Source organism: Myotis daubentonii, chromosome 8 (genome assembly GCF_963259705.1).
Source record: "Myotis daubentonii chromosome 8, mMyoDau2.1, whole genome shotgun sequence".
Lineage (NCBI taxonomy): Eukaryota > Metazoa > Chordata > Mammalia > Chiroptera > Vespertilionidae > Myotis > Myotis daubentonii.
Genome location: NC_081847.1, coordinates 58755250 through 58781022, shown reverse-complemented (window position 1 = coordinate 58781022; position 25773 = coordinate 58755250). Strand labels below are relative to the sequence as shown.

General features: G+C 39.8%; 1 protein-coding gene across 4 annotated transcripts in view; it reads right to left on the bottom strand.

Annotated features, from left to right (window-relative positions):
• The window catches only part of SMCHD1 (structural maintenance of chromosomes flexible hinge domain containing 1), a 153818-nt gene that overhangs the window by 17916 nt on the left and 110129 nt on the right, over window positions 1–25773 (bottom strand). For 2 of the 4 annotated variants that reach the window (XM_059706536.1, XM_059706534.1), the window contains 9 exons: window positions 24883–25014; window positions 23869–24021; window positions 19734–19860; window positions 19449–19568; window positions 17016–17101; window positions 15865–15987; window positions 8167–8357; window positions 5666–5775; window positions 5330–5400 (listed from right to left, as the gene is read on the bottom strand). In XM_059706536.1, the coding sequence (XP_059562519.1) occupies window positions 5330–5400; window positions 5666–5775; window positions 8167–8357; window positions 15865–15987; window positions 17016–17101; window positions 19449–19568; window positions 19734–19860; window positions 23869–24021; window positions 24883–25014 (1113 nt within the window). The remainder of the gene's footprint in view (window positions 1–5329; window positions 5401–5665; window positions 5776–8166; window positions 8358–15864; window positions 15988–17015; window positions 17102–19448; window positions 19569–19733; window positions 19861–23868; window positions 24022–24882; window positions 25015–25773) is intronic. The other 2 variants (XR_009454146.1, XM_059706537.1) reach the window with 2 other exon arrangements.

The window sequence follows — 25773 nt, the reverse complement described above, 5'->3', positions numbered from 1 at the left end:
AAAAGTCTGAAGAACATTATAAGTTAACATGTAAAACCTACTCCAATCTAATAGTAAGGGTAAAATAGTCTCTGATTTATAAAAATAAAATTTGATATTTTAAAAATAAAAACAGTAGTAGATCATGTAATAAAAAATCATGACCAGTATTTACTCTTCTATTATAATTCCAGGGGTACTTTACAGAAGTTTTCTCAACAAATTGGATCTTAAAAAATTTAAATGCAGCAAAATGCTTACTTGAAGAAAACGTGTGGTGAATTCTTTGATAAAGTGAATCAGTAAAACAACACCTTACTTTCTTAGTTTTGGTTTGGATTTTTGTGTTTTCTAAAAGCAAATTGCCGAAACCGGTTTGGCTCAGTGGATTCCCAGGTTCGATTCCGGTCAAGGGAATGTGCCTGGGTTGCGGGCATATCTCCAGTAGGAGATGTGCAGGAGGCAGCTGATCGATGTTTCTCTCTCATCGATGTTTCTAACTCTCTATCTCTCTCCCTTCCTCTCTGTAAAAAATCAATAAAATATATTTAAAATATAAAAAAATAAAAGCAAACATTAACAATACAAACTGGATTCATGTATTATCCATTTATCAGGAGTCAGCCAATGTTTTTAAGGATTTGATATCCACTTAAATAATAACACACTCAAACTTACAGACTTGTCTATTTTACTGTTAACAGACTGATGGATATAAGACATAAGCCTCAAGTAGAAAGAATGTTTTGGCTCCCCTTTTAGAAAAAATATGCTAATATTATGTTCATGGATAGTTTTTCAATGTGCAAAGTATCCTTCAATCTTACAATTCTACTTGACTAAGAACGCTACTAGGACAAAAAAAAAAAAAAACATGAAAGAAAGAAGTGACAGCATGTGCAAATCCAGTGAGTGAACATCAGCCCTACCACTCTGGGAAATACCTATTCACAACTCCTGCAGGGACTAGAAAAGGATGGAATAAACAACGGGTTGAAGTAATATAAATGGCATGAAAAAAATTAGGAAGATAAAACAGTAACTGAAACTTAACAATGTAACCAAGGGATGCATAAAAGTCTTTTCTCAGAAGAGCTTTCAAACAATATTTAGCCACTGAAATTACATATGACTTACTTCAAAACTTTGGAAGCAAAGAAATCAATACATGCTATACCAGTTATGAGGAGCATATACTGCACCTGCTTGTGTCACATATACTCGCATTATGTTTTTTAAAGCTATGGATTGGTATCTTTCATCAGTTTTAAAAAATTTTCACCCATTAGTTCAAATGCTGCTATGATCCTCATCTTGGCATTATAATTAGACTTTTTTGTTCTTTGAGATTTTTCTCATTCTATTTTCCATGATCAACTTTTTTTTTATATTCCTTCTTTCTGAGCTGCAGTCTGGATAATTTTTCTTACCTATTTCCCAATTCACTATTCTCTCTTAAGCTGTGTTACTTGTCCCGTATTTATTACATTTTTTATTTTTAGAAGCTCTATTTGATTTTTTTAAAAATATATTTTATTGATTTTTACAGAGAGGAAGGGAGAGGAAGAGGGATAGAGAGTTAGGAACATTGATGAGAGAGAAACATCGATCAGCTGCCTCCTGCACACCCCCTACTGGGGATGTGTCTGCAACCAAGGTACATGCCCTTGATTGGAATCAAACCTGGGACCCTTCAGTCTGTAGGCCAATGCTCTATCCACTGAGCCAAACCACCTTTTTTTTTTCTTAATTAAATCTTTATTGTTCAGATTATTACATTAGTTACTCTTTTTTCCCACCATAACTCCCCTCCACCCAGTTCCCACCCCACCCTCCGCCCTCACTCCCCACCCACTGTCCTCATCCATAGGTGCACGATTATTGTCCAATCTCTTCCCTCACCCCACCCCCCAAGAATAGTCCATTCCCTTTCTATGTCCCTGATTCTATTACAATCGCCAGTTCATACTGTTCATCAGATAATTTATTCCCTTGATTTTTAGATTCACTTGTTAATAGATGTGTATTTGTTGTTCATAATTTGTATCTTTACCTTTTTCTTCTTCTTCCTCTTCTTAAAGGATACCTTTCAGCATTTCATATAATACTGGTTTGGTGGTGATGAACTCCTTTAGCTTTTTCTTATCTGTGAAGCTCTTTATCTGGCCTTCACTTCTGAATGATAGCTTTGCTGGATAAAGTAGTCTTGGTTGTAGGTTCTTGGTATTCATCACTTTGAATATTTCTTGCCACTCCCTTCTGGCCTGCAAAGTTTCTGTTGAGAAATCAGCTGACAGTCATATGGGTACTCCCTTGTAGGTAACTGATTTTCTTTCTCTTGCTGCTTTTAGGATTCTCTCTTTGTCTTTTGCTCTTGCATTTTAATTATGATGTGTCTTGGTGTGGTCCTCTTTGGATTCCTTTTGTTTGGGGTTCTCTGCGCTTCCTGGACTTGTAAGTCTATCTCTTTCACCAGGTAGGGGAAGTTTTCTGTCATTATTTCTTCAAATAGGTTTTCAATATCTTGCTCTCTCTCATCTTCTGGCACCCCTATAATTCGGATGTTGGTACGCTTGAAGCTGTCCCAGAGGCTCCTTACACTATCTTCGTATTTTTGGATTCTTTTTTCATTTTGCTTTTCCGATTGGGTGTTTTTTGTTTCTTCGTATTTCAAATCTTTGACTTGATTCTTGCAATCCTCTGGTCTGTTGTTGGGAGTCTGTATAATGTTCTTTATTTCAGTCAGTGTATGCTTAATTTCTAGTTGATCCTTTATCACAACATCGAGGGTCTCATTAGATTTCTTGAGGATCTCACTACATTTATCGGCGGTCTCACCAGTCTTCTTGAAGATCTCACTACATTTATCGGCGGTCTCACCAGTCTTTTCGAGGGCCTTATTAAGTTTATTGGCGGCTTCTAGACAGTTCTTTAAAGACCTTAAAAGTGTGGTTTTGAACTCTATATCCAGCAGTTTGCTTTCCTCCAATTCTGTCGTTTGTGTCCTGTTTCTTTGTCTCAGCATTTTTTATGCTTCGCTGTGTTGATAGAGTTCCTTTCTGTGCTAAGTGTCCCAATTACCTGAGGTAGACACTCTTGGTGCACCCCCTTGTGGGCTTTGTGCACAGTCTTGTTGTAATTAAGCCTTGATTGTTGTAGTTATCACTGTGAGGAATTGACCTCCAGGCCAACTGGCTGTGAGAATCAGTTGTGTCTGCAGTGGGAGAACTTCTGTGCTGGAGACGCCCCTCTGGGGCTAGACTTGCTTCAATGGGGCTTTGGTGCTCACTGAGTCTTCCCCCTGAGTGTGTCTTTTATGGTTCCACAGAGCTGCAAACTGGATGGTCCCACTCTGACCTCTGGGCTTCCTGGCTCCTGGATCTCTAGGGAGGTGCTAATCTAGCCTTTGCCTGAGGCTATCCAGCAAAAGTCTCCCTGCAGGGCTTGGGTGGGGCGGGTCCCACGGGATCAACAGGGAGGGGTTAGCAATTCTGGCTGCTCTCAGTCTTGCCCTCAGAGGCTCTGCTTCTCAGTGTCCCAGTAATTGCTGCAAGTCCCAAGCTGCCCTAGGGTTCTGAGCAATGCCAGACAGTCCCGCTTCTCCCGTATGAGTCTGGGTCCCTACAGACTCGCCCGGAGCTGGAGCTCAGAGTCTGAGACTCCCTCCCGATTGAAAACAACAACCACGCCCTCAGCCGCCAGCCGCTCTGCATGCACTCCGCACCTTAGTATTTTACTTCAGCACTGGGCCTCCTCTGAGTCTCGGTATGTTTTACTCTTTCCTCCTAGTTGTAGAACTTCCACTCAGCCAGCCTTCCTGTGGTTCTGAATGATGTCCATTCCTGTCTTTTAGTTGTATTTTTGAAGTGGTTGTTCGAGGCAGCAAACTCCGGTGTTTACCTATGCCGCCATCTTGGTTTCTCCTCCCAAACCACCTTTTTTGACTGCTCATTGGCTAAGCTCCCTGTACACTGCCATTTGCAGTGTTCTTGGTAACTTGGGTTATAAGAATCCAAGAAGGTGATCTAGGGTTTTCCCACCACACCCCTGGAGGAAAAAACAAAGGTCTGCTGCTGGAGGGGCTAAGAAATGTCATATCCTGCCCTAGCCGGTTTGGCTCACTGGATAGAGCCTCGGCCTGCTGACCGCAGGGTCCCGGTTCAATTATGATCAAGGGCATGTACTTAGGCTGCACGCTCCTCCCTGGCCGGGGCCCAGATCAGGGCTCATGCAGGAGCCAACCAATTAAAGTGTCCCTCTCACATTGATGTTTCCCTCTGTCTCTCCCTCTCTCTTCCACATGCTCTAAAAAAATCAATGGGAACATATCCTCAGGTGAGGATAAAAAAAGAAAAAAAAAAAGGAATGTCATATCCTATGAAAGACACATCTTGAAAATGCCTGTTCGGTCGTCTGTCGGTAAGCTGCAGTCTGGCCTCCCTCTGCGGGGAGGCGACCGGGCTGATCAGGGGAAGGCTGAATGGGGTGACAAGCCAGGCAGGGGGATTAGTGAGGGACAACCAAACAACTGAACAGCAGGCTGCATGGGGTGACCAGGCTGGCAGGGAGGGCCATGAGGGATGACCAAGCCAGCAGGGGAGGGGGGTAGTTGGGGGCAACCAGGCCAGCAGGGGGGTTAGTGAGGGACGACCAAACGACTGAGCAGCAGGCTGCGTGGGGCAACCAGGCTGGCAGGGGGTTTAGTGAGAAACAACCAAACAACTGAACAGCAGGTTGTGTGGGGTGACCAGGCCTGCAGGGGGGGCAGTGAGGGGCGACCTAACAACCAAACAGCAGGCTGCGTGGGGTGACCAGGCTGGCAGGGGATGCAGTTGGTGGCAACCAGGCCAGTGGGGGAGGCAGTGAAGGACGACCAGGCTGGCAGAGGGGGGCAATGAGGGGCAACTAGGCCAGCAAGGGGGACAGTTGGGGGTGATCAGGCCACAAGCGTGGCCGTGAGGGGAAACCAAGCCAGCAGGGGGCCTAAACCGGCAGTCGGACATCCCCTGAAGGGTCCCGGATTGGAGAGGGTTCAGGCTGGGCTGAGGAGGACCCCCTACCCCCATGCACCGGGCCTCTAGTCATCAAAAATAGATATCAGTTTTGAGTCTTCGATAATTTCACAGCCCCAAAACATGCATGATTTTAACTTGCATGATGGCCAATTCATTATTTTGCCCAATTTTATTTTGCTTATTGATATGTAGTATTTAAATTGGTTTTGACAAGGTTAATCATTTGCACATTTGTCATAAAATAATTTTTTTGCCATATAGGTCTACAATATATTAAATTTTAAAAATACATAATAGAACTAGAGCTATAAGTTAAAAAAGAATTCAATACATACCTCTCTTCTATAATGATTGGCAGCATCCAAATTATCCAAAATAATGGTGTCTCCTAATAGCATACCAAATACTAAAAAATTCAATAAACAAAATTTTAACTTGACATATTCTTTGATTACATTAAAATATTAACAGACATTGAACATTTTTTAATAATGATAATTTAGAATTTTATTCAACACTTTCCTATAATTGGAAAAAATTAGAGAATTAAATATTAATAAAATTGTTACTTATAAACTAAATAAGAACATAAATTCCATAATCAATAATTTATATGTCTGGATCACATATGCAACATCTATATAAAATAAAGTTACCATAATTTCCTTTACCTGTTTCACAATGTTCTATGTTATCAGGAAATGTTAACAAATCTCGGGCAAAGACTGGATCTCCAATGGGTCTAAAATATAATTTTCCATTTCGATAATGAGGCAGAGGTCTGAATGAAAAGAAAAATTTAAAAAGTATTAAACAAAACTCATACAACTTTAATTAAAAAATATAAAATATGAAAAACATGAATATATTGCAAATTACTGTAATCACTAAATCAACTCTCCATCCATAAGTAAAACTCCTAAATGATTATTATGCCCTTAAAAATGATATTCCATATACAAATATCTACTTAGTTTTATCTGTACTATTACCCTCAATTAGTTTGTCAAGTCAATATAAACTATTTTTTAGTTTGACAACAAAAGAAAAGCAAGCTCTAAAGCTGGCCCTAAATGAGGATGCCAATGATACGACTGTGTCATGGGAGAGGGGCCCTAGAATGGAGGGAAGGGGCAGAGCTAAGATTGAGGCACACGAGGGAGGTAGCTCAAAACCCTGGCTGTCTATTTTTCCCTCACAGCATACAAATAAGCAATTGAAGCTCAGAAATAACAATGAAATTCCAGAGATGGAAGTTGGTTGGGATGTCGGGCCTTTCATCTCCACATAGTATAGCTCCTTCCAAATCTTGAAGGTGGAAGTGCTGGAGGGTAAGGGTGGCTCTAGGAGCTAGTTAATTCAATCTCAATTAGAGGAACAATACCAGGAAGAGAGAAGATAACTAGCTGCTGGAGCAAACATTAGTTCTAAATACCAAATTCATGGCCCTAGCGAGGCTTCGATGGTCCCTGTGAGGTTGAAACGGCCCCTGTGAGGCTGGGACGGCCCCCGTGAGGCTTCGACAGCCTGTGAGGCTGGGACAGCCCCTGAGAGGTTGTGACGGCCCCTGTGAGGTTGCGACGGCCCCTGTGAGGCTGAGACGGCCCCTGCAAGGCTGCACCGGCCCCTGGGAAGCTGAGAAAAATACCACTTGATCTCACTCATTTATGGATAATAAAGACCATTATAAACTGATGAACAAAAATAGATACAGAGGCAGAGCAGCATTGAACAGACTGTCAAACTACAGTGGGAAGCCTGGGGAGGGTTGGGGGGAGCATGGTAAGAGATCAACTGAGGGACTTGTATGCATGCATATAAGAATAACCAATGGACACAAGACACTGGGGGGTAGGGGAGGCCAGGGGAATGTCAAGGGGGGGGGGGAAATAGGAGACACATGTAATACTCTTTGTAATACTTTATGAAACAAAATTTAAAAAATAAATAAATAAATAAATACCAAATTCATACTTTCCTTAAATCATGGATTCTTAATATAGTCTTCAGGGATTATAAACATAAAAGAAGCCCTCCTGGAGGAAAAATTATTCTCACAAAAAATATTATTCTTATCAACACAGTACTTATGATTTGATGGGATTTCCTAAATTGTTTAAAATGGTTAATGAACCCAACTGGTGTGGCTCAGTGGTTGAGTGTCAATCTATGAACCAGGAGGTCACAGTTCGATTTCCAGTCAGGGCACATGCCTGGTTTGCAGGCTCGATCCCCAGTGCGGGGTGTGCAGGAGGCAGCCGATCGATGATCCTCTCTCATCACTGATGTTTCCATCTCTCTCTCCCTCTCCTTTCTTCTCTGAAATCAATAAAAATATATAAAATAAAATAAAACAAAATAAAATGGGTATTGACTAGTAGCAGAGTGAGTGATTTGTTTTTTTAATCCTCACCCGACGATATGTTTTCATTGATTTTAGCCAGTGAGAGATTTTAGAAGCAGACAAATTTGAGTTCAAATTCCAGTTGTTTCCTTAACACATTAAGTGCCCAGTTACTCACGGGTGACTGACACTATACTTTCTGTCCGGAAGACAAAACAGGCTGGGCACTTAACATGTTAAGCTATTTTTAGATTACAAAATGAAATGTTAGTTTTATAACATAGTAGATTCTTAATGAGTTCCCATTTTCCTTAAAATCCCTATTCCTACGCAATTGTAGGCCTTGCAAAGCTTTGTTTATGAGTTTGAGAAAAATATTGGTCAATATTCTGTAATTAATTTTTTTGTTTTGTTACCATTTCCTTCCAATCTTTTAAAGTGAATTTTTAAAAAAATAGTCAAACTTAGAGTACACATAAAATATTTTAAATTTTATATTAAAAATAGCTAATTGATTTGAATGGTTGCTACCTAAAAACATACTTTGAAAAGCAAATGAAGAAATAATGTGTGCATGTTCTTGTGTGTGTGTGTTTCATATATACAAGCTACATTTAATTAGTAAATTAAACATGGTCAGCATATATAATTCATCTTTATGAAGTATACACATTTGTGATGAAGATGAAGATAGAATAATGTCAGTGATTTGAGTCACTTCTCAGTTTGTTTTAGGCATCTTTTTGAGAAATCATTTTAAAATTCCTTGCTTAGTTTAAAAATATATATTATTACAGGAAAAAATAATTACTTCTACTTTTTTCTAACCTTCTCCAATCTGGAAGATTCTTCTTATAAATAGAATCAAGTGGTAACACTTGCTGACGACCTTGGGTTTCATCATAGATACGACGTGCAGCATCAGTGGTCAAGGTTACAACACAATCCATATCACTTGCCAGATGCCAAGAAATAACCATTGCAGCTTTATCATCTTCAATTTGTGCCAAGTGTGCAATCTATAACCCATTAAAAAAACAAGTATAAAACTCTAAATATATAAAAATTTGATAGTAAATATTTAAAAAGTCCAAGTCTAAGGAGCAAAAACACTTCTCTGAAACACATGAATTCACAAAAAATTATCAAACTTTAAAAACTTACTGGCTTGAATATCAAACTATCTAGTCTGTTGTTAATTTTGGAAAAACTATTCTACAGATTAAACTCCAATAAATTTTACAAATGAGCAAATAAAAATTTTGGACTATTACCTGCTAATTAATGATGTATACTCTTCACATTTACTATTTCTATCATTGGGAATGTGTTTTAATTAAGTAATCATAAAATACATTTAAGTAATATATGCCTACAATAAATGGACTTTAAGATTCAATTAAACATAACTATAGTTACATACCATACCCTTCTAAGTATATATTTTACTCCACAACTACAGTATTTTGTTCAGAAAACAAAACTAAACATCACAAATAAGAATAATTTCTTCTGCTTAAAAGAACGCTTTGGAGTTTAGGCTAAATACCCACCCTCCTATTTCTTTTCTTTTTTTTTTTTTTAATATACTTTATTGATTTTTTACAAGAGGAAGGGAGAGGGATAGAGAGTTAGAAACATCGATGAGAGAGAAACATCGATCAGCTGCCTCCTGTACACCCCCTACTGGGGATGTGCCTGCAACCAAGGTACATGCCCTTGACCGAAAGCGAACCTGGGACCCTTCAGTACACAGGCTGACACTCTATCCACTGAGCCAAACCAGTTAGGGCCCCACCCTTCTATTTCCAAATACTTTAGTCATAAGCATTCTTGCTCAAAATACAACAGCGTTGAAATTTTGAGAGCAATTTAAAAATTTCATTCACTGCACTTGTACGGTCACATCTACCCTTTATTCATACCTGCCCTAGCAATGAGAAAGTAGTCTGTCACTCTTAGAAACATCATGATGTCCACCTTTGTACTCCAATTCTCTTGAAGTTAGTGGGAAAAAGGTAAGAAAACAGACATGCTGAGAAACTAGCACATGAAAATGAAGATAAAAAAATATGTCCTAGTAGACAAAGGAATGATGGGTAGTGGCAAATCAAATTAGGTGAGCTAATTCTATTTTTGACTGCAAGTGCTTGGACAGATAGGTGTCCACTCTGATTATTCACAAGTTACCCTAATCCAGTGGTTCTCAACCTTCCTAAAGCCTCGACCCTTTAATACAATTCCTCATGTTGTGGTGACCCCCAACCATACAACTATTTTCGTTGCTACTTCATAACTGTAATTTTGCTACTGTTATGAATCGTAATGTAAATATCTGATATGCAGCCCTGATCGGTTTGGCTCAGTGGACAGAGCGTCAGCCTGGGGACTGAAGGGTCCCGGGTTCAATTCCGGTCAAGGGCATGTGTCTTGGTTGCGGGCACATCCTCAGCAGGGGGTGTGCAGGAGGCAGCTGATCGGTGTTTCTCTCTCATCGATGTTTCTGACTCTCTTTCCCTCCCCCTTCCTCTCTATAAAAAAATCAATAAAATATATTAAAAAAATATCTGATATGCAGGATGTATTTTCATTGTTACAAATTGAACATAAAGCATAGTGATTAATCACAAAAACAGTATGTAATTAAATATGTCTTTTCCGATTGTCTTAGGTGACCCCCCATGAAAGGGTCGTTCGAACCCCAAAGGGGTCGTGACCCACAGGTTCAGCACCACTGCCCTAATCTTATAACTGCAATAATTAATTCTAAGTGAAGATATGATTGGGAACTCTCAGTAGACTCCTTAACACTATACTTTCTCCATGAGTTTTCAGGCAATATAAAGTATATATCTCACCTAATAATAGACAAACATGTAAATTGACCATACCTTTGGTACACTAACCAGTCAATCAGGAGCATATGCAAATTAACCCAACAAAGATGGTGGTTAATTTGCATATGTAGGCTCCAAGTGGCGGAGTGAAGCCTGATGGCCCCAGGGCTGGTGGAGAGAAGCCTGATGGCTCCAGGCTGGCTCCGGCCGGAGCCTGGCCAGAGTGAAGGCCTGGGTCCCGGGTGCCAGAGGCAAACCGGTGCCAGCAGCCAAGGGAAGGGAAGGCCTATTGCACGAATCTCTTCGTGCAACAGGCCTCTAGTGTATGTGTGTGTGTGTGCGTGTGCGTGTATGTATGTGTGTATATGTATCTACACTAATAAAAGAGAAACATGGTAATTGGCATACGACCGCTACCCTTCCCATTGGCTAATCAGGGCAATATGCAAATTAACTGTCAGCCAAGATGGTGGCCGGCAGCCAGGCAGCTTGAAACTAACATGAGGCTTGCTTGCTTCAGTGACGGAGGACTCCAACGTTCCCCGCCTGCCGCTGCAGGCCTTTGAGCCTGCAGTTTCAAACATTGTAACAAATACAAACGCTAAACAAAACTCCAGAAACCAGCTTTCAGCCGGCTGGGATCTCAGAGCTGGGATCTCGGACCTGGAGTTGATATAGAGTTTCGATTGTAGAACCTAAACAAACCAGATACCTGCTTTCCGGAGCGGAGGCCTAAGAGCTGGAGCCTCAGAGCTAAAGCTGGCCCAGAATAAAAAATAAAAAAAAATAAAAAAAGGAGCAGTTGGGAGCTTCAGTCCCAGCCTGAAAACAGCTCTCAGCCCCTCACCCAGACTGGCCAGGCACTCCAGTGGGGACCCCCACCCTGAAGGGGGTGTGACCAGCTGCAAACAGCCATCATACCCTCATCCAGGCTGTCCAGGCAACCCAGTGGGGACCCCCACCCTGATCCAGGACACCCTTAAGGGAAAACCAGCCAGCCCCCACCCATGCACCAGGCCTCCATTCTATATAGTAAAAGGGTAATATGCCTCCCGGCACCGGGATCATCGTGACAGGGGGCAGCGCCCAAACCCCCTGATCGCCCTGCAGCTCTGTGTGTGACAGGGGTTGGGGCCACAACCTCCCTATTGGCCCTGCTCTGTTCGTGACAGGGGAAGGCGCCCCAACCCCCTGATTGGCCCTGCTCTGTGGGTGATAGAGGGCGGCGCCCCCAAATCCCCCCCCCCCCACGAGCCATGCTCTGTGTGTAATGGGGTAGAGCCATAACCTCCCCATCGGCCCTGCCCTAAGTGTGACAGTGGCGGCGCCCCAACCCCCTGATCAGCCCTGCTCTGTGTGTGACAGGGGGCGGTGTGCCAACTCCCCTATCGGCCCTACTCTGTGAGTGACAGGGGGGAGCTCCTCAACCCCCTGATGGGCCCTGCTATGTGTGTGACAGGGGGCAGCGCCCCAACCCCCTGATTGGCCCTGCCTTGAGTGTGACAGGGGGCGGTGCCCCAACCCCCCAATCGGCCCTACCCTGAGCATGACTGAGGGTGGCATTGCAACCTCCCAATCCGCCCTGTTCTGTGCATGACAGGGGGCATCGCCCCAACTCCCCAATTGGTCCTGCTCTGAGCCCAACCAGGGGCTGCACCTAGGGATTGGGCCTGCCCTCTGCCACCCGGGAGCAGGCCTAAACCAGCAGGCTGTTATCTCCCAAGGGGTCCCAGACTGCGAGAGGGCACAGGCCGGGCTGAGGGACCACCCCCCCCCCCCGTGCACAAATTTTTGTGCACCGGGCCTCTAGTGTGTGTGTGTGTGTGTGTGTGTGTGTGTGTGTGTGTGTGTGTGTGTGTGTATATCCTCCTATCTAATAAAAGAGAAAAATGGTAATTGGCGTACGACGATACCCTTTTCATTGGCTAATCAGGGCTATATGCAAATTAACTGCCAACTATGATTGGCAGTTAACTGCCAACTAAGATTGGCAGTTAACTGCCAACAAGATGGCGGTTAATTTGCATATGTAGGCACAATGCAGGGAGGCAAAAGGGAAAGCAGGAAGAAGCCCCCTGCCACTGACAGTGATCGGAAACCCAGGGGGGAGCTAAGAGCTGGGGGGCAGGGCAAAGGCGGCCCTGCCCCCCAGCCATGATCAGAGAATCAGGCGCCTTTGCCGCCCTGGCCAGTGATAGCAGGAAGTAGGGGTGGAGCCAGCGATGGGAGCTGGGCACTGTCGAAGCTGGCAGTCCCGAGAGCTAGGGGTCCCTTGCCTGGGCCTAAAGCGGAGCACACGATCGCGGGGCCGCTGCAGCTGCGGGTCCCCGCTGCCCGGGCCGGACACCTAGGCCAGAGGCGTTAGGCCTGGGCAGGGGCGGAGCCTGCAACCGCGGGGAGCTGGGGGTCCCCTGCCCAGGCCTGACACCTCTCCCGGAGGCCTCAGGCCTGGTCAAGGGGCCGATCCGGTGATTGGTGATCGGAGGGTGATGAGGGTCAACTCCTCTGGCGGAGGCATCAGGCCTGGGTGGGGGGCGGAGCCGGGGATTGGGGGATATGATGGTCCCCTTGCCCAGGCCTGAAGCCTGGGTCAGAGGCGTCAGGCTTGGGCGGGGGGTGGAGCAAGCGATCAGAGGGAGATGGGGGTCCCCTGCCCAGGCATGATTCCTGGGCCAGAGGCCTCAGGCCTGGGCGGGGGCCAGAGCCAGTGATCAGGGGGAGATGGGGGTCCCCTGTCCAAGCCTGACACCTCTGGCGGAGGCGTCAGGCCTGGGCAAGGGGCCAATCAGGCGGTCGGAGGGTGATGGGGGTCTATGCCTCTGGCGGAGGCGTCAGGCCTGGGCAAGGGGCCAATCAGGCGATCGGAGGGTGATGGGGGTCTACGCCTCTGGCTGAGGCATCAGGCCTGGGCAAGGGGCCGATCCTGAGATTGGAGGGTGATGGGGGTCAACGCCTGAGGGCTCCCAGTATGTGAGAGGGGGCAGGCTGGGCTGAGGGACACTCCCCTCCCCACACACACACCCAGTGCACGAATTTCGTGCACCGGGCCCCTAGTGTGTATATATATATAATTATTATTTTTTAAATCTAACTCTAAGATGTACACTTGCCATTTTTAAGTTGTATAACACAATGTTCTGTTCAAGCCTTAACTACTTTTTCAGTTGTAAGTGTACCCTACCTATTTTCATGGATGCTACTAATTCTTTCTTAGGGGTAAGACATAAATGGCACTTAAAAAAAAAAGGATTTCTGTGGTGTGGCTCAGTGGTTGAGTACTGTAGACCCACGAACCAAGAAGTCATCGGTTCGATTCCCAGTTGGGGCACATGCCTGATTTGCAGGCTCAATTCCCAGCAGGGGCATGCAGGAAGCAGCTGATAGTTGTTTTTCTCTTCTCAATGTTTCCATCTCTCTATCCCCCTCCCTTCCCCTCTCTCTAAAATCAATAAAAACATATTTTAAACAACAAGAATATAGATGGAATCTCAAGATATTTGCAATTAAGAGGGCAACACTAAAATATCCAAGTTAATAGAGGTATTTCACCATGTTAAAAATAATATACATTGTAAATCTCCTGTCTCCTACTATATTCCATACTTATTTATTCTAGTTCTAGGATAAATGCTGGGGAAAAAAAAGTTGTTTTTTTTTTTTAAAGGAAACAAGGAAGAAGATTAAGCATGATTTGAAAAAAATTTTCTCTTGCTGGTTAGGAAAGGGCTTCTGAGATGACAGAAGAAACTATATAAAACAAAATTTCAAAGGCTTCCCTCTGATTTTTAAGAGATGTGATGAAAAACATCTGATTGGAAGACTTAAAAAATATATTTATTCTGCTACATTTTATTTTATACTTTGATAAAAATCTTACATATTGAACAAGAATTCTGTATTAAATGAACCACTGAATGTGGAATGTCAGTACCTGAAAACAAGCTAACTATTACAGGTATCAATATGCTTAGAATCGCAGGACTGCTTCTTTTTATAAAGACTGATTCTTCCTATGAATTCTATAAATTGGATATAAGGAATAACAATTTAAGAAATTATAAATTATAAATTGTTTCAGTTTATAAATTTACATTCTTTTTAAAAAATATATTTTTATTGATTTCAGAGAGGAAGGAGAGGGAGAGAAACATCAGTGATGAGAGGGAATCATTGATTGGTTGCCTCCTGCACTCCCCTCATTGGGGATTGAGCCTGCAACCTTGGCATGTGTCCTTGACTGAAAATGAAACTGGGACCCTTCAGTCTGCAGGCCGACACTCTATCCACAGAGCCAAATGGCTAGGGCACAAATTTACATTCTTAACTTTTCAATTATATTTGGGGTTTGGAATATAAGGTAACTTGGTTTCAGTAGTAACCACTACCCCTATTTTCAGAATGCAGTTTGTTTGTGATGTTAAGGAGCCATTTATAAAGAAACTGCCATGGACTCTGGAGTCAGAAAGACTTAGGTTTATGTCTAAGTTCTGCTTCTTAATAACTATATATTGACAAGTTATTTACATTCTCTGAACTTCAATTTCCTCATGTAAAAGTAGAAATATTATAAACAATAACCGAATGGTTGTAAAAGAATTATGTATAAAGGCAATTAAGAACAGCAATAGCCCTGCCCAGTGTGGTTCAGTGGTTAGAGTGTCACGGGGTCGATTCCCTGTCAAGGGCAAGTATTAGGTTGCAGGTTTGATCCCCTAGCCCGATCCGGGCGCATTTGGGAGGCAACCAATATATGTCTCTCTCTCAAATTGTTTCCAGATCTCTCTCCCTCTCCCTTCTACTCTTTCTAAAAATCAATGGGGGGGAAAAATCCTCTGGTGAGGATTAAAAAATACACACCAAATAGTAATAAACAGCACTGACTTTGGAGTTAGACTGGTTGTGCTTGAGTCCAGGCTCTGATGCTGCTGTGTAACCTTAAACAAGTTTTTAAATCTCTCTGTGTCTCAGTTTCAGTTTCCTCAATTTTAAAGCAGAGGTAAAAGCAGAAAGCTAAGCTGCATTTTAAATGGAAAAGTTTAACAAGTAAGACACACATACATATACCATAAACCTTAACACCATTAAAAACTGAAGATGTTAGGGACACTTCTATAAGAAACGCTTTCTATAAAAAAGTATTCAGGATTAAATAATGGTAGAATAAAAATGAAAATAAAATTCTGACAAAAGGAGAACCAAAAAGGGAATAGAAGAAAAGGAAGACTGGCACTCTTTTGGCAGCAAACATATATAAAGGTTTTGGTGTTGTTATTACTGTTTTTTCTTAAGTTCTAGGAGAATCCAAGAATTCACTCTCTAACAATATTAGACTCAGATAAATTAGATAAATTCTGATCTTTCTCTTCTGTTGGCTCACTAAAGTCTGAGTCACATAAAAAAGGTCTTGGATATCTATAAAGCCATATGACATGAAAGCATTTCTAAGTAGGTAATAAGCCTTGAATTAAGACATGTTAACAATTGCCACAGCAGAAAGAATTATGGAAATAAGTATGCAATTCAAGTTTTAAATCCTTCCAAATCCCTATTATAATAAGAACAAGTAATTTACTGGAAAAAGATTAAAAGTACGAAGAAACACTCTCTTATTATCATGTCATTTTAAAACACACTTTGAACAAAACAAGGTAATAAAATGTGCTGCCTCTTAAAAGGCTTAAACACAGACCTTTCCCAAAATATTTCCACTGCTTTTAGTATAGTTTGGAAGAGTACATGATCTTCTTGGTTTTTTCTTTAGTTCTTCTTGTTCTAATATCTTTCTTTTTAAAAGTGCTTCAATGTGTGGCACCTGTAATTTATAAAGGAAAATTTACTACAAGGCCAATTACTCTTGTAACCAGGCAGTCTATAATGAGAACAAAGAAAAATCAATAATTTGGACAACTCAATACCATAAAGTTACTAGTAAGCAGGCATTACTTTAAACCAGGGGTGGGGAACCTTTTTCTGCCAAGGGCCATTTATATATTTATAATATCATTCGAGGGCCATACAAAATTATCAGCTTAAAAATTAGCCTGCTATATTTGGTCAAACATTTAATTAACTCACCCTCACTGTCTTGGCAGGGTCAAAGTGGTTTGTGGGCCATATAAGGGCCAGATGTCCAACCCCCCAACCCCTGCTTTAAAAGAATATGGTTATGGTAATGTAAAACTTTCATTCACCTCACTCATTTCTTATCTTAATTAAGAAATACACAACTTATAATAGAACTTCTCTTTGAAAGTGAGTTATATAGTACATAAAAGAACATAATTTTAAAATACTCTATTGTCTTGTGTTTATTTAATTTTCTTTGCCACTACATATATTGGTTATAACTTACGCAGTCTCTTCAATGCAGTTCTCAAGTTGGTGTATTATTAATTTTACTTATTGGTGTTATTACATTAGAGATACAAACTGCAGCCTGGCTGATGTGGCTCAACGGTTGAGCATCGACCTATGAACTAGGAGGTTATAATTCCCAGTTGGGGCACATGCCCAGGTTAGATCCCCAGCAGGGGGTGTCCAGGATGCAGCCGATAAAAGATTCTCTCTCATCATTGATGTTTCTAGCTCTCTCTCCCTTCCTCTCTGAAATCAATAAAATTTAAAAAAAGCGAAAAAAAACCAAAATTTTTTTGAAAAGAGAACTCTATCATTTTGCTAGCCCCTTTTTATTGTCTAGTAAGTGACTAGACTACAATCCACATGTGTCTTAGTTCCCAAGAATAGTGCCCATAAAATTCCTAATATGAATGGCAAAAAAAAAAAAAAATGTAAACTAGAATTTAATAAAAAAAAAATTTCACATATACTTGGAAACTGTACCTGTTGTGTTGTAGGAATGTCAATATTATTTGTTTTTAGTTCATTTCGCAACTGGGCCTCTTTTGATTTTGCTACTTCAACTTGGCCTAAAATTCAAAAGAAACAAAAAAAAACCCTGCATCAATGTGTAATAAAATAAAAATATTTAAAAAAATATTTTCAGTCTCTTATTGTCTTCCTTATAATGAATGACCTAAAATAAAATCTAAAATTAAGATCCTGCTCTAATATACAAAAAAAATTAATTGGTTAAGATATTATATTATACTGAAAACTCCAAATAATCTTGGATAATTTATTTAATCCTAATCCATATGCTTATCTATAAATATATAATACCCTAATATGCAAATAGACCGAACGGCAGAACCAAACAACTGGTCACTATGACATGCGCTGACCACCAGGGGGCGTCAGCAGCGGGCAGCAGAGCACAGAACAGAGCGGGCATGGGCCATGGCAGGATGGTGGAGCAGGTGAGCAGGCGCACCAGACCAAACCAGTCGCTGTCATCAGGGCAAGCCTCTGGTGGTTCCTGAAAATTCTTTGCTCCCTCGCACTGGGGTCCTGCCTGGCGCTTGCACCCGCTGCCAGCGCCAGAGCCACCGCTCACACCTGCTGCCAGTGCCCAGCCCCGGCCCCAATCACTCGGCATCATCAGTGGGTGCCAGCAGTGGCTGCCAGTCCCAATCACCCCTCAGGACTTCTCCACCTCCTCCTGCTTCTGAGGGGCAATCAGGGCCAGCAGCAGCCTCTCACACCTGTTGCCGGAGACAGCCCCACTTGCACCCACTGTAGCACCAGAGCTGTCGCTTGCACCCACTGCAAGCGCTGGCCCTGCTTGCACCTGCAGCCGGCACCTGGTGCAGGTCCCGATTGCTCAGCACCGTCAGTGGGTGCCAGCAGCACTGCTGGCCCCGATCAGCTGATGGCTTCTCCACCTCCCCCTGCTCCTGAGGGGTGATCAGAGCAGCTCCCACTACTGGCGCTGGCCCCAATCTCTCCGCGCTGTCAGCGGGTGCAAGCAGGCCCGGTACCATCAGAGCATGGGAGCGGTAGTGACGGGACTGCCGGCAGACGGTATCAGGGGGTGAGGCCATGGCGGGTGGGGCCAGGCAGGGGAGCGGAGGATGGGCTGAGACCTGCCCCTGTGCCCACCGCAGCCTCGCGGCCCACAGTTCCTTTCAAGGTGCATGAATTCATACACTGGGCCCTTAGTCTATATATATAAAAGCCTAAGTGACTGGACAACTGGCCAGTAGCTATGACGCGCACCGACCACCAGGGGGCAGATGCTCAATGCAGGAGCTGCCCCCTGGTGGTCAGTGCGCTCCCACAGCGGGAGCGCCACCAGATGACGGACTCGGCTGGAGAGCCTCTCCCGCAGACACATCCCTTGCTCGCCTGAACAGTGGAGACGGCAGGCACAGCGAGGCCGGGATGAGCGGAAGTGGCTTGGTGCCCAGACCAGGCTCCTCCCCAACTGCCTGCCACTTCACGCACTACTTCGTGCTGTGCGGGATCGATGCAGACAACGGGGCTGGAACCCGAGAGCTGGCAGGTAAGGCTGGGCTATGGCAGCGCATAGGTCCACTGATCCCTGCAGGTCAGGCTGAGGGACCCTACTGGTGCACAAATCTGTGCACTGGGCCTCTAGTATATAATATACACATACATAATTGCGTAAGGTTGTTGCAAGAAACAAATAAGGCCTTACTTAGTTCCTATTATCTTCTTAATACCCTTAACTTTAGATAGATAATACAAAAGTGAGTATACATTGATGGAGGCAGTACATATTTGTTGGTAAATGGGTCAAAATTTTAACTATATAATTAACATAGAGCCAAAAACCACAGTAAAAAAAATATGACAAATGGAAAGAGATGACAGAGCACAACTCATCAAATGCCTTAAAAGTATACAGACATTAAAATTTGCAGCAAACATTCCATGTATTGATTAAAAAATAAGTTGTACATTTCTATATCAATGTATGCTGCCCTATACACCTCCATAGTGTGAAATACTTAAGATATTTTAAGTAATAACACACAATTCCATTACTCAAAATAAAAATCACATTACATATCCCACAGTGATACTGTCATCTAATATCATTGCCAGAAGCTGGAGCTGGATATAAACATTATTATTATGTCAAGGCCTTAAATTTCCATAGATTTATAATTCTTAAAAATCTTGAATTTTTGTAGGTAAACAGGATATAAATTCACTTGAAGTAAAGAAATATTTCATCTTAAGTAGCTCAAATGAGGAATAGTGTAAACCATTATTACCACCTTTCTGCAGTGTTCTGCAGTTTACTTGTAGTTTAGGAAAGTAGACAGTGCTTAGCTCATGGTCTCAACCTTCTGCTTCATCACTCCCTAAAGCATATTTTTTATTACCTTTGAATACAAAATGACTTACACTTCATTTCATCAATAAGCTGTTTGCTGGTTTCAAATACAGTTCTATACATTTCAATAGATTGAGATAATTCATCCTTTTGTTTTGCAAATGCTAGCATTTGTTGCTGCTTCTTAACATCTAAAAAGAAATATTCAGAAATTTAATTCAATTAAAAATTGTGACTTTTAAATATTTCATAACATGACTAGATAATTAATAAGCACAATATTAATGGAAAGCAAATCAAGATGATAAAGTAACACAAACATAAGAGTTTAATCCTCTATTTTCCTAGAAACTTACCATTAGAAAACATAAATGGTAGACTATATGATTCTAATGTTCTTGATAAATCTGGTAGCTGAAGCTCAAATTTAATAAGATATTCAGTACTATCCTTTCCAGGACTATTTTCTGCCAGCACTAGACTCTGAGTAAATAAAAAAACAGTAACAAAAAAAATTAAAAAGATATTTGTCAACGTATAAACATTTTATTGTGCTGTTCCCCAGTAAGTGGTAAATTTTAACACTGACCCATCCTTAAGATTCATTAAACATTTTACATTTTGATATTGGTTTAAAAGCAAAATGATCTTATCAGTAAATGATTATGCAAAAACATATACAATGGAAAATTATAATAAGAAAAAGTATCTTTTCTTTTAGACCTTAGAAAATATCTTCCTGATTCAAACCTTTTAAGTTGAAGCAGTATAAAACAGTTGATGGTATGAAAGTTATAAAAACAACCACACAAAAAATGCCCAAAGCCCAAAGCTGAGTTTACGTTACAGCTGTTACCATGAAAGTAGACCCACCAGTCCCAGGTGACTGAACAGGAGGTCCTGAAAAAAGCTCTGAAGATTTATTTTTTATAAAAATTGTATTTTCTTCATTAATTCACACACACACACAAAAACCTTTGGTATACTTTAGTTTAAGACAGCATACAACTAGTAAATAATGCAAATATAAACATTTATATAATAAAGGATTTTTCCATAGTCTTACAGGAAACAGATGCTAGCTGTTTTGTGTTTTAGACTACAATAATACGAATCATGGAGAAGTAGAATTTTAAAAAATGTAAATCAATAGAACACTGTAGAACAATCCACAAAATAAAATTACAAATTATAGTGAAAAATTTTTAGAATATAGAATACAAAACCATTTAACTGATCCCTAATCCCACTTAGTTTCTGAAAGATGTTTTCAGTGTATTTACATGAATATAAACACAAATAAAAATAAAACACTACTTGCATTTAAAAATAGCATATACTTTATACTTCAGCAATTTGCTTTCAGAATTTGATTTGTTGATCAATTCCAGTGAATGACTAGATACTAATTTTAAAATTTATGCATAGGGCAGATATACTACACTATAATATTCTTTCACTGAATGATGAACATCTACTTTATTTTTTAAAATTAGCTATTATGTAGAACACAGCAAAGAAAATATTTTTTACTACTACTTTTTGTGTTCTTTAGAATAGGTAACAAGAAATATGACTCATTAAAACAGGTTAATAGGTAGTATCAAATTTCCTTTAAAAAAGGCAATATCAATTTATCCTCTTGCCATTAGTGTTTAAACATATCTAGCTCTCCTGATGCTGGCCAACACACTATCAATCAAGTTTTTTTTTTCTTTCTAAAAAGATGGATTAAAAGCAATTAGCCATTATTGCTTCAATCAGCATTTGGCATTGAAGTCATGTTTACTTGTCATTTATACTTTCTATTCCATTAATTCATATTCTTGGGTCACTTGTTTGTCCACTAGATTGTCTTTTTTCTTTGATTTGCAGGAATTGTTTTTAAGGAGGTTTAAAAAATATGTTTAACATATTAATCTTGCCTTATATGTAGAAATACTGTTATACATATATATAGTAATACACACACAGCCATACATACATAGCAATATTTCTACCCAACTTATCTTTACAACTTTATTAAACAACCATATAATGAATCTCTATATGGCATCATTCAGTATCAATAATTATCAACATATTACCATTGTTCTTTTATTTCTAAGATATGTTTATGGTATATAAAGTTTTAACTCTCTATATAGTTAAAAAAACAAAACCTCTCCTTCATGTCTTGTTTAAGGACAATTTCCTATTTCAAAGTTTTAGTTTAATCTCTGATGTACAGATTTAAAAAAAAAAAGCATATACAGAATAACAGAAAGGAAGAGAACTGAAGAGTCCCAAACTGAATCCACGTACAAACGGAAATTTAGAATATGATAGACAAATGCATAGCAGAATGAAACTTAGACACCTCTTTCAGAAATGTCCAGATCAAGTAGGCAAATAATATAGAGACTTTGAATAACAGGTTAACAACCTTAAAAAATTATATATTCAGATAATAACTTTAAAGAAAGCAATACAGGTTCTTTACAAACAAATGTGTAACATTAACAAATACTGGTTGTACACTGGGTCAGTGTTTCCTACATGTCCCTAGTGATAACAATCACTTGCTTATTACAAATCAAATTACAGAGTCCTGCCCCAGACCTACTAAATCAGTAGATGGGTCAGAAGCCAAGCAGGAACTGAGTTTTCTGCTTATTTAGTGTGATATTAAGAACCTCTAGTGGAAATTTATATGTGTGACATGAAGCTTAGATTCTGTATATAATTATAGGGGAATAGCTTATGTCATCATCCCAACCTCAGAAATGTGTACAGTGGGGTTAGTGATTTGAAAAGCCTATAGGGGGGCCAAGGAAACAGGACATGTGTAAATAGGGAATAAGTAAAGTGGACTAGCTGTATTCTTCTAAAACAAACCTACTTTGAAGTTCAACGTATCTCGCCCCTTTGTTTTTCAACATGTGGCTTTCATTACCTCATTTTTGTGAGGGTACAAGAAAATTTCACTTTACTCTCCACTGAAATAAAAATAAAAGAACAAGTGTAAATATAAGTATCAGCTGACACTTGCTCTCAATGTCAAGAAATGAAAAGAAGTGGCATAAATAGAACTGAATGGAAAGTCCCGCTGCCCTAAGAGAATCTTGGCTCAGTATTGCTGTGTTTGTAGAATTCTCCAAATAAATCAGAAATGCTTATCTTTATGTAAAAATTCCAAATCTTTTAATGTTGGAAACTAGGTACTTCATTGACAAATCAACTGACATGTCTACTGTAGGCGAGATGCAAGCTAGCAGACTCCCTGATTATAAGCCTAATGTTATTAAAACAGGATGATATGTTGTACACCTGATATGTCATATGCTAAGTATAATTTTTAAAAAAGTGGTATTAGCATTGGTCTACATATAAAAATAAACACTGACAAAAAGGTTGACACTTCAAATTTACTGGTACAGGAAGAATTATTAAATAAATGATACCAAAAAATTTAGTTGATGAATTTGAAAAAAAGGATAAAAATAAAATTCAGACAAAAAATTAAGTGCATAAGAATACTACAGCTAGCACTGCAAATATAATCTTCCCTCCTGCCCCAATATAAACAAAGCCACCAATAAAAGACAAACTCAGGAAAAGTATTTATATACAAAAGAGCATTAATATCTTTAATATAAAATTAAGAAAATGATGAACATTCCAAAGAAAAAGAGTTGAGGAACAATCCTACAAAGATCACAAATATGAAAAATGTTCAACCTTACTAGTAACAAAGAAAATTTATATATTTTTAAATAGAGGAAACTTGGTTAGAATTTTAAAAACTTCATATTCAGGGTTGGTAATATTATAAGGATGTACACATACTTCTGGTGGGAATATAAACTGAGGAGCAATAGGCAATAACTACCAAAAGGCCTAGTCTCTAACCTTCTACCAATTTCTTATGGAGATAATCAGATATATGTAAAAAAGGATATACATAGAAGTTGATGGAAGCACTGCTGATAAAACAAGCTTTGGAAAGAAACTAAATTTTCACTTAGGGTTAATCAAATAAGTGATCATCAATAATCTAGGTTTATACTTATTGATAAAGAAATATACCAAAGATGTGTTAAAGTAGAAAACACTTTTATAAAAGCAATGTTCTATAATTTCACATACACACTACCCCAAGTATATAAATCATATACACACAGAGTATCCATACAATGTTAGTGTATATATGAAAACTCTGGAGGTTATACACTAAATTGTTAATCATCATATCCAGAGGGTGATAATATAATGATTATTATTGAGTTTTTGCACTGTGTATTTTCTATAACTAAAATTATTTCCCTTTTGGGAGAAAAAATACAAAGATAAGTTGATTTATTAAATTTTTCTAAGATATGTATACATTTTACCCGAGCTATGTTTCATTGTTTCTATCCACAGAATAATAGCTTTTCAATGAAACATAAATATATTATCACTGAGGCTAAAAATACAGAAATCTCAACTACCAAAAGACGTAAAAATTACCGTGATGTTAGCGGAACCTTTTACAAAAGGGAATTCAAGTGTTCTAACTTTCCCGATAAAGAGTGGTGTATCAGTATCTTCCTCATTAGAACCTTTGATGGTAGCTATTACAGTGCCAACCAAATCAAGTCCAGTCTGATTGTTGAAGTCATCCTTAAAGTAAATAATGGAAAATAACTAATTAGAAGAACTTGTAAGAAAACTAAACCCAGTGAAGGACATGTGCAAATAAAAATGAAAAATATTAAATTATCCTGATTCTTCACTCTAAGCACAGAATTCAATTCTCAGATTAAGTGATCCATGGGCAGAAAATAATCCCAGAAACCAAGAAAAACCAGCAGTTTCCAACTAATACAATGGCTCCTAACTTTCTTTTTAAGAGCTCCCATTTTAAAATGTCATCTTGTTATGTACTTTTAACATCTATTGATCTGGGGCAGAGAAGTTAAGAACAACCTACTTGTCTAAAATAGGAAAATAAACTGAAAGAAATTAAGTACCTTATCTGCAAAATTTTCCATAAAGGTGAGGTCCCACCACTGTATTTTACTTGTTTTTGTTAATATTCACAGCAATTCTATTGCTGCTTAGTCTCCAGGTAATCAAAAGCTCTGAGGAGGAGCTCACTATGATCAGTTATCAGAGCAGCTCTCTTAAAAATAATTAATTACCTCTTTCTCTCCCCTCAATGAAATGTATATTGTGGAATCTACTCAACGCGTATTTAATACATATATGAAATAGGAGATATAAAGGTGATATATTGAGAGGTAGGCAGGTTTTTGCATTTTTGAGTCAGTTCTACTTAGTATATCTGGATATATTTTATGTACTATGTATGCATTCTCTATTTCTAGTCAGAGATGTTTGTATTTCATTTATCTAAACAAATTTTCCTTATAACCTAAAACTGAATGATCAAAATCTGATTCTATAATAACTGTTTTACACACTGAAAATCAGAAAGAATTCTTGCTACCCAATGCAATTTTGGAAGTAAATAAACATTACCGTGATAATAAGATGTAAATCTTTGACCAGGGTCCTATTGGCAACTGAATGAACATTTGAAACAGCTGGTGTGGCTGGCTGAATTTTAGGTACTAACTTCATAGGCTGATTAGGTTGAACATCAATTATAATCTTTCAAAACAAAAGAAGAATTTCAATTAACAATATATATTAATAGCTGAGAATTTAAGAGTAAGAGAAGAAATGATAGCATATACTAAATGAAATGTTACTTTTAAACATGTACTGTCATTAATCTCTCAAAATGATTTAAATTAACTTTTAAAAACTGAGGATAAAAATGTGTATCAAAGATTCATTTTTCAATTTAACTATTTAAGAATAAATTTACAGACATCTAAAAATACAGGTCGTTTTTAAAAATTTGATACACTACCATTTATTGAATGGAGATGACATATGTTAAAACTACTTAAACCTCATTATCTATAACTAGAGGCCCAGTGCACAGATTCGTGCACCGGTGCGGTCCGTTGGCCTGGCCTGCGCCCTCTTGCAATCTGGGACCCCTCAGGGGATGCCAAACTGCCGGTTTGGGCCTGATCCCCGCAGGCCAGGTGGAGGTGCCCCACCGGTGCACAAATCCGTGCACCAGGCCAGTTTCAGCCCAATGCCCACAGGCCAGGCTGAGGGGTCCCACCAGTATACATGTAAGATCTTTGGTTAATCTCTTCCTGCCTTCCTCACTTTTCCTTTGAGATTCATTTGTCTGTTCCATGTTTCCATGACTGTGCACTGAGCGTCTGCCCCCTGTGGTCAGTGCACGTGACAGCTACCGGTCCAATGATCAAATGGTAGATAGGTCGAATGGTCACTTAGGCTTTTATATATATAGATTCTAGCATGTGAAAAGTTATTAATTGAAAAATT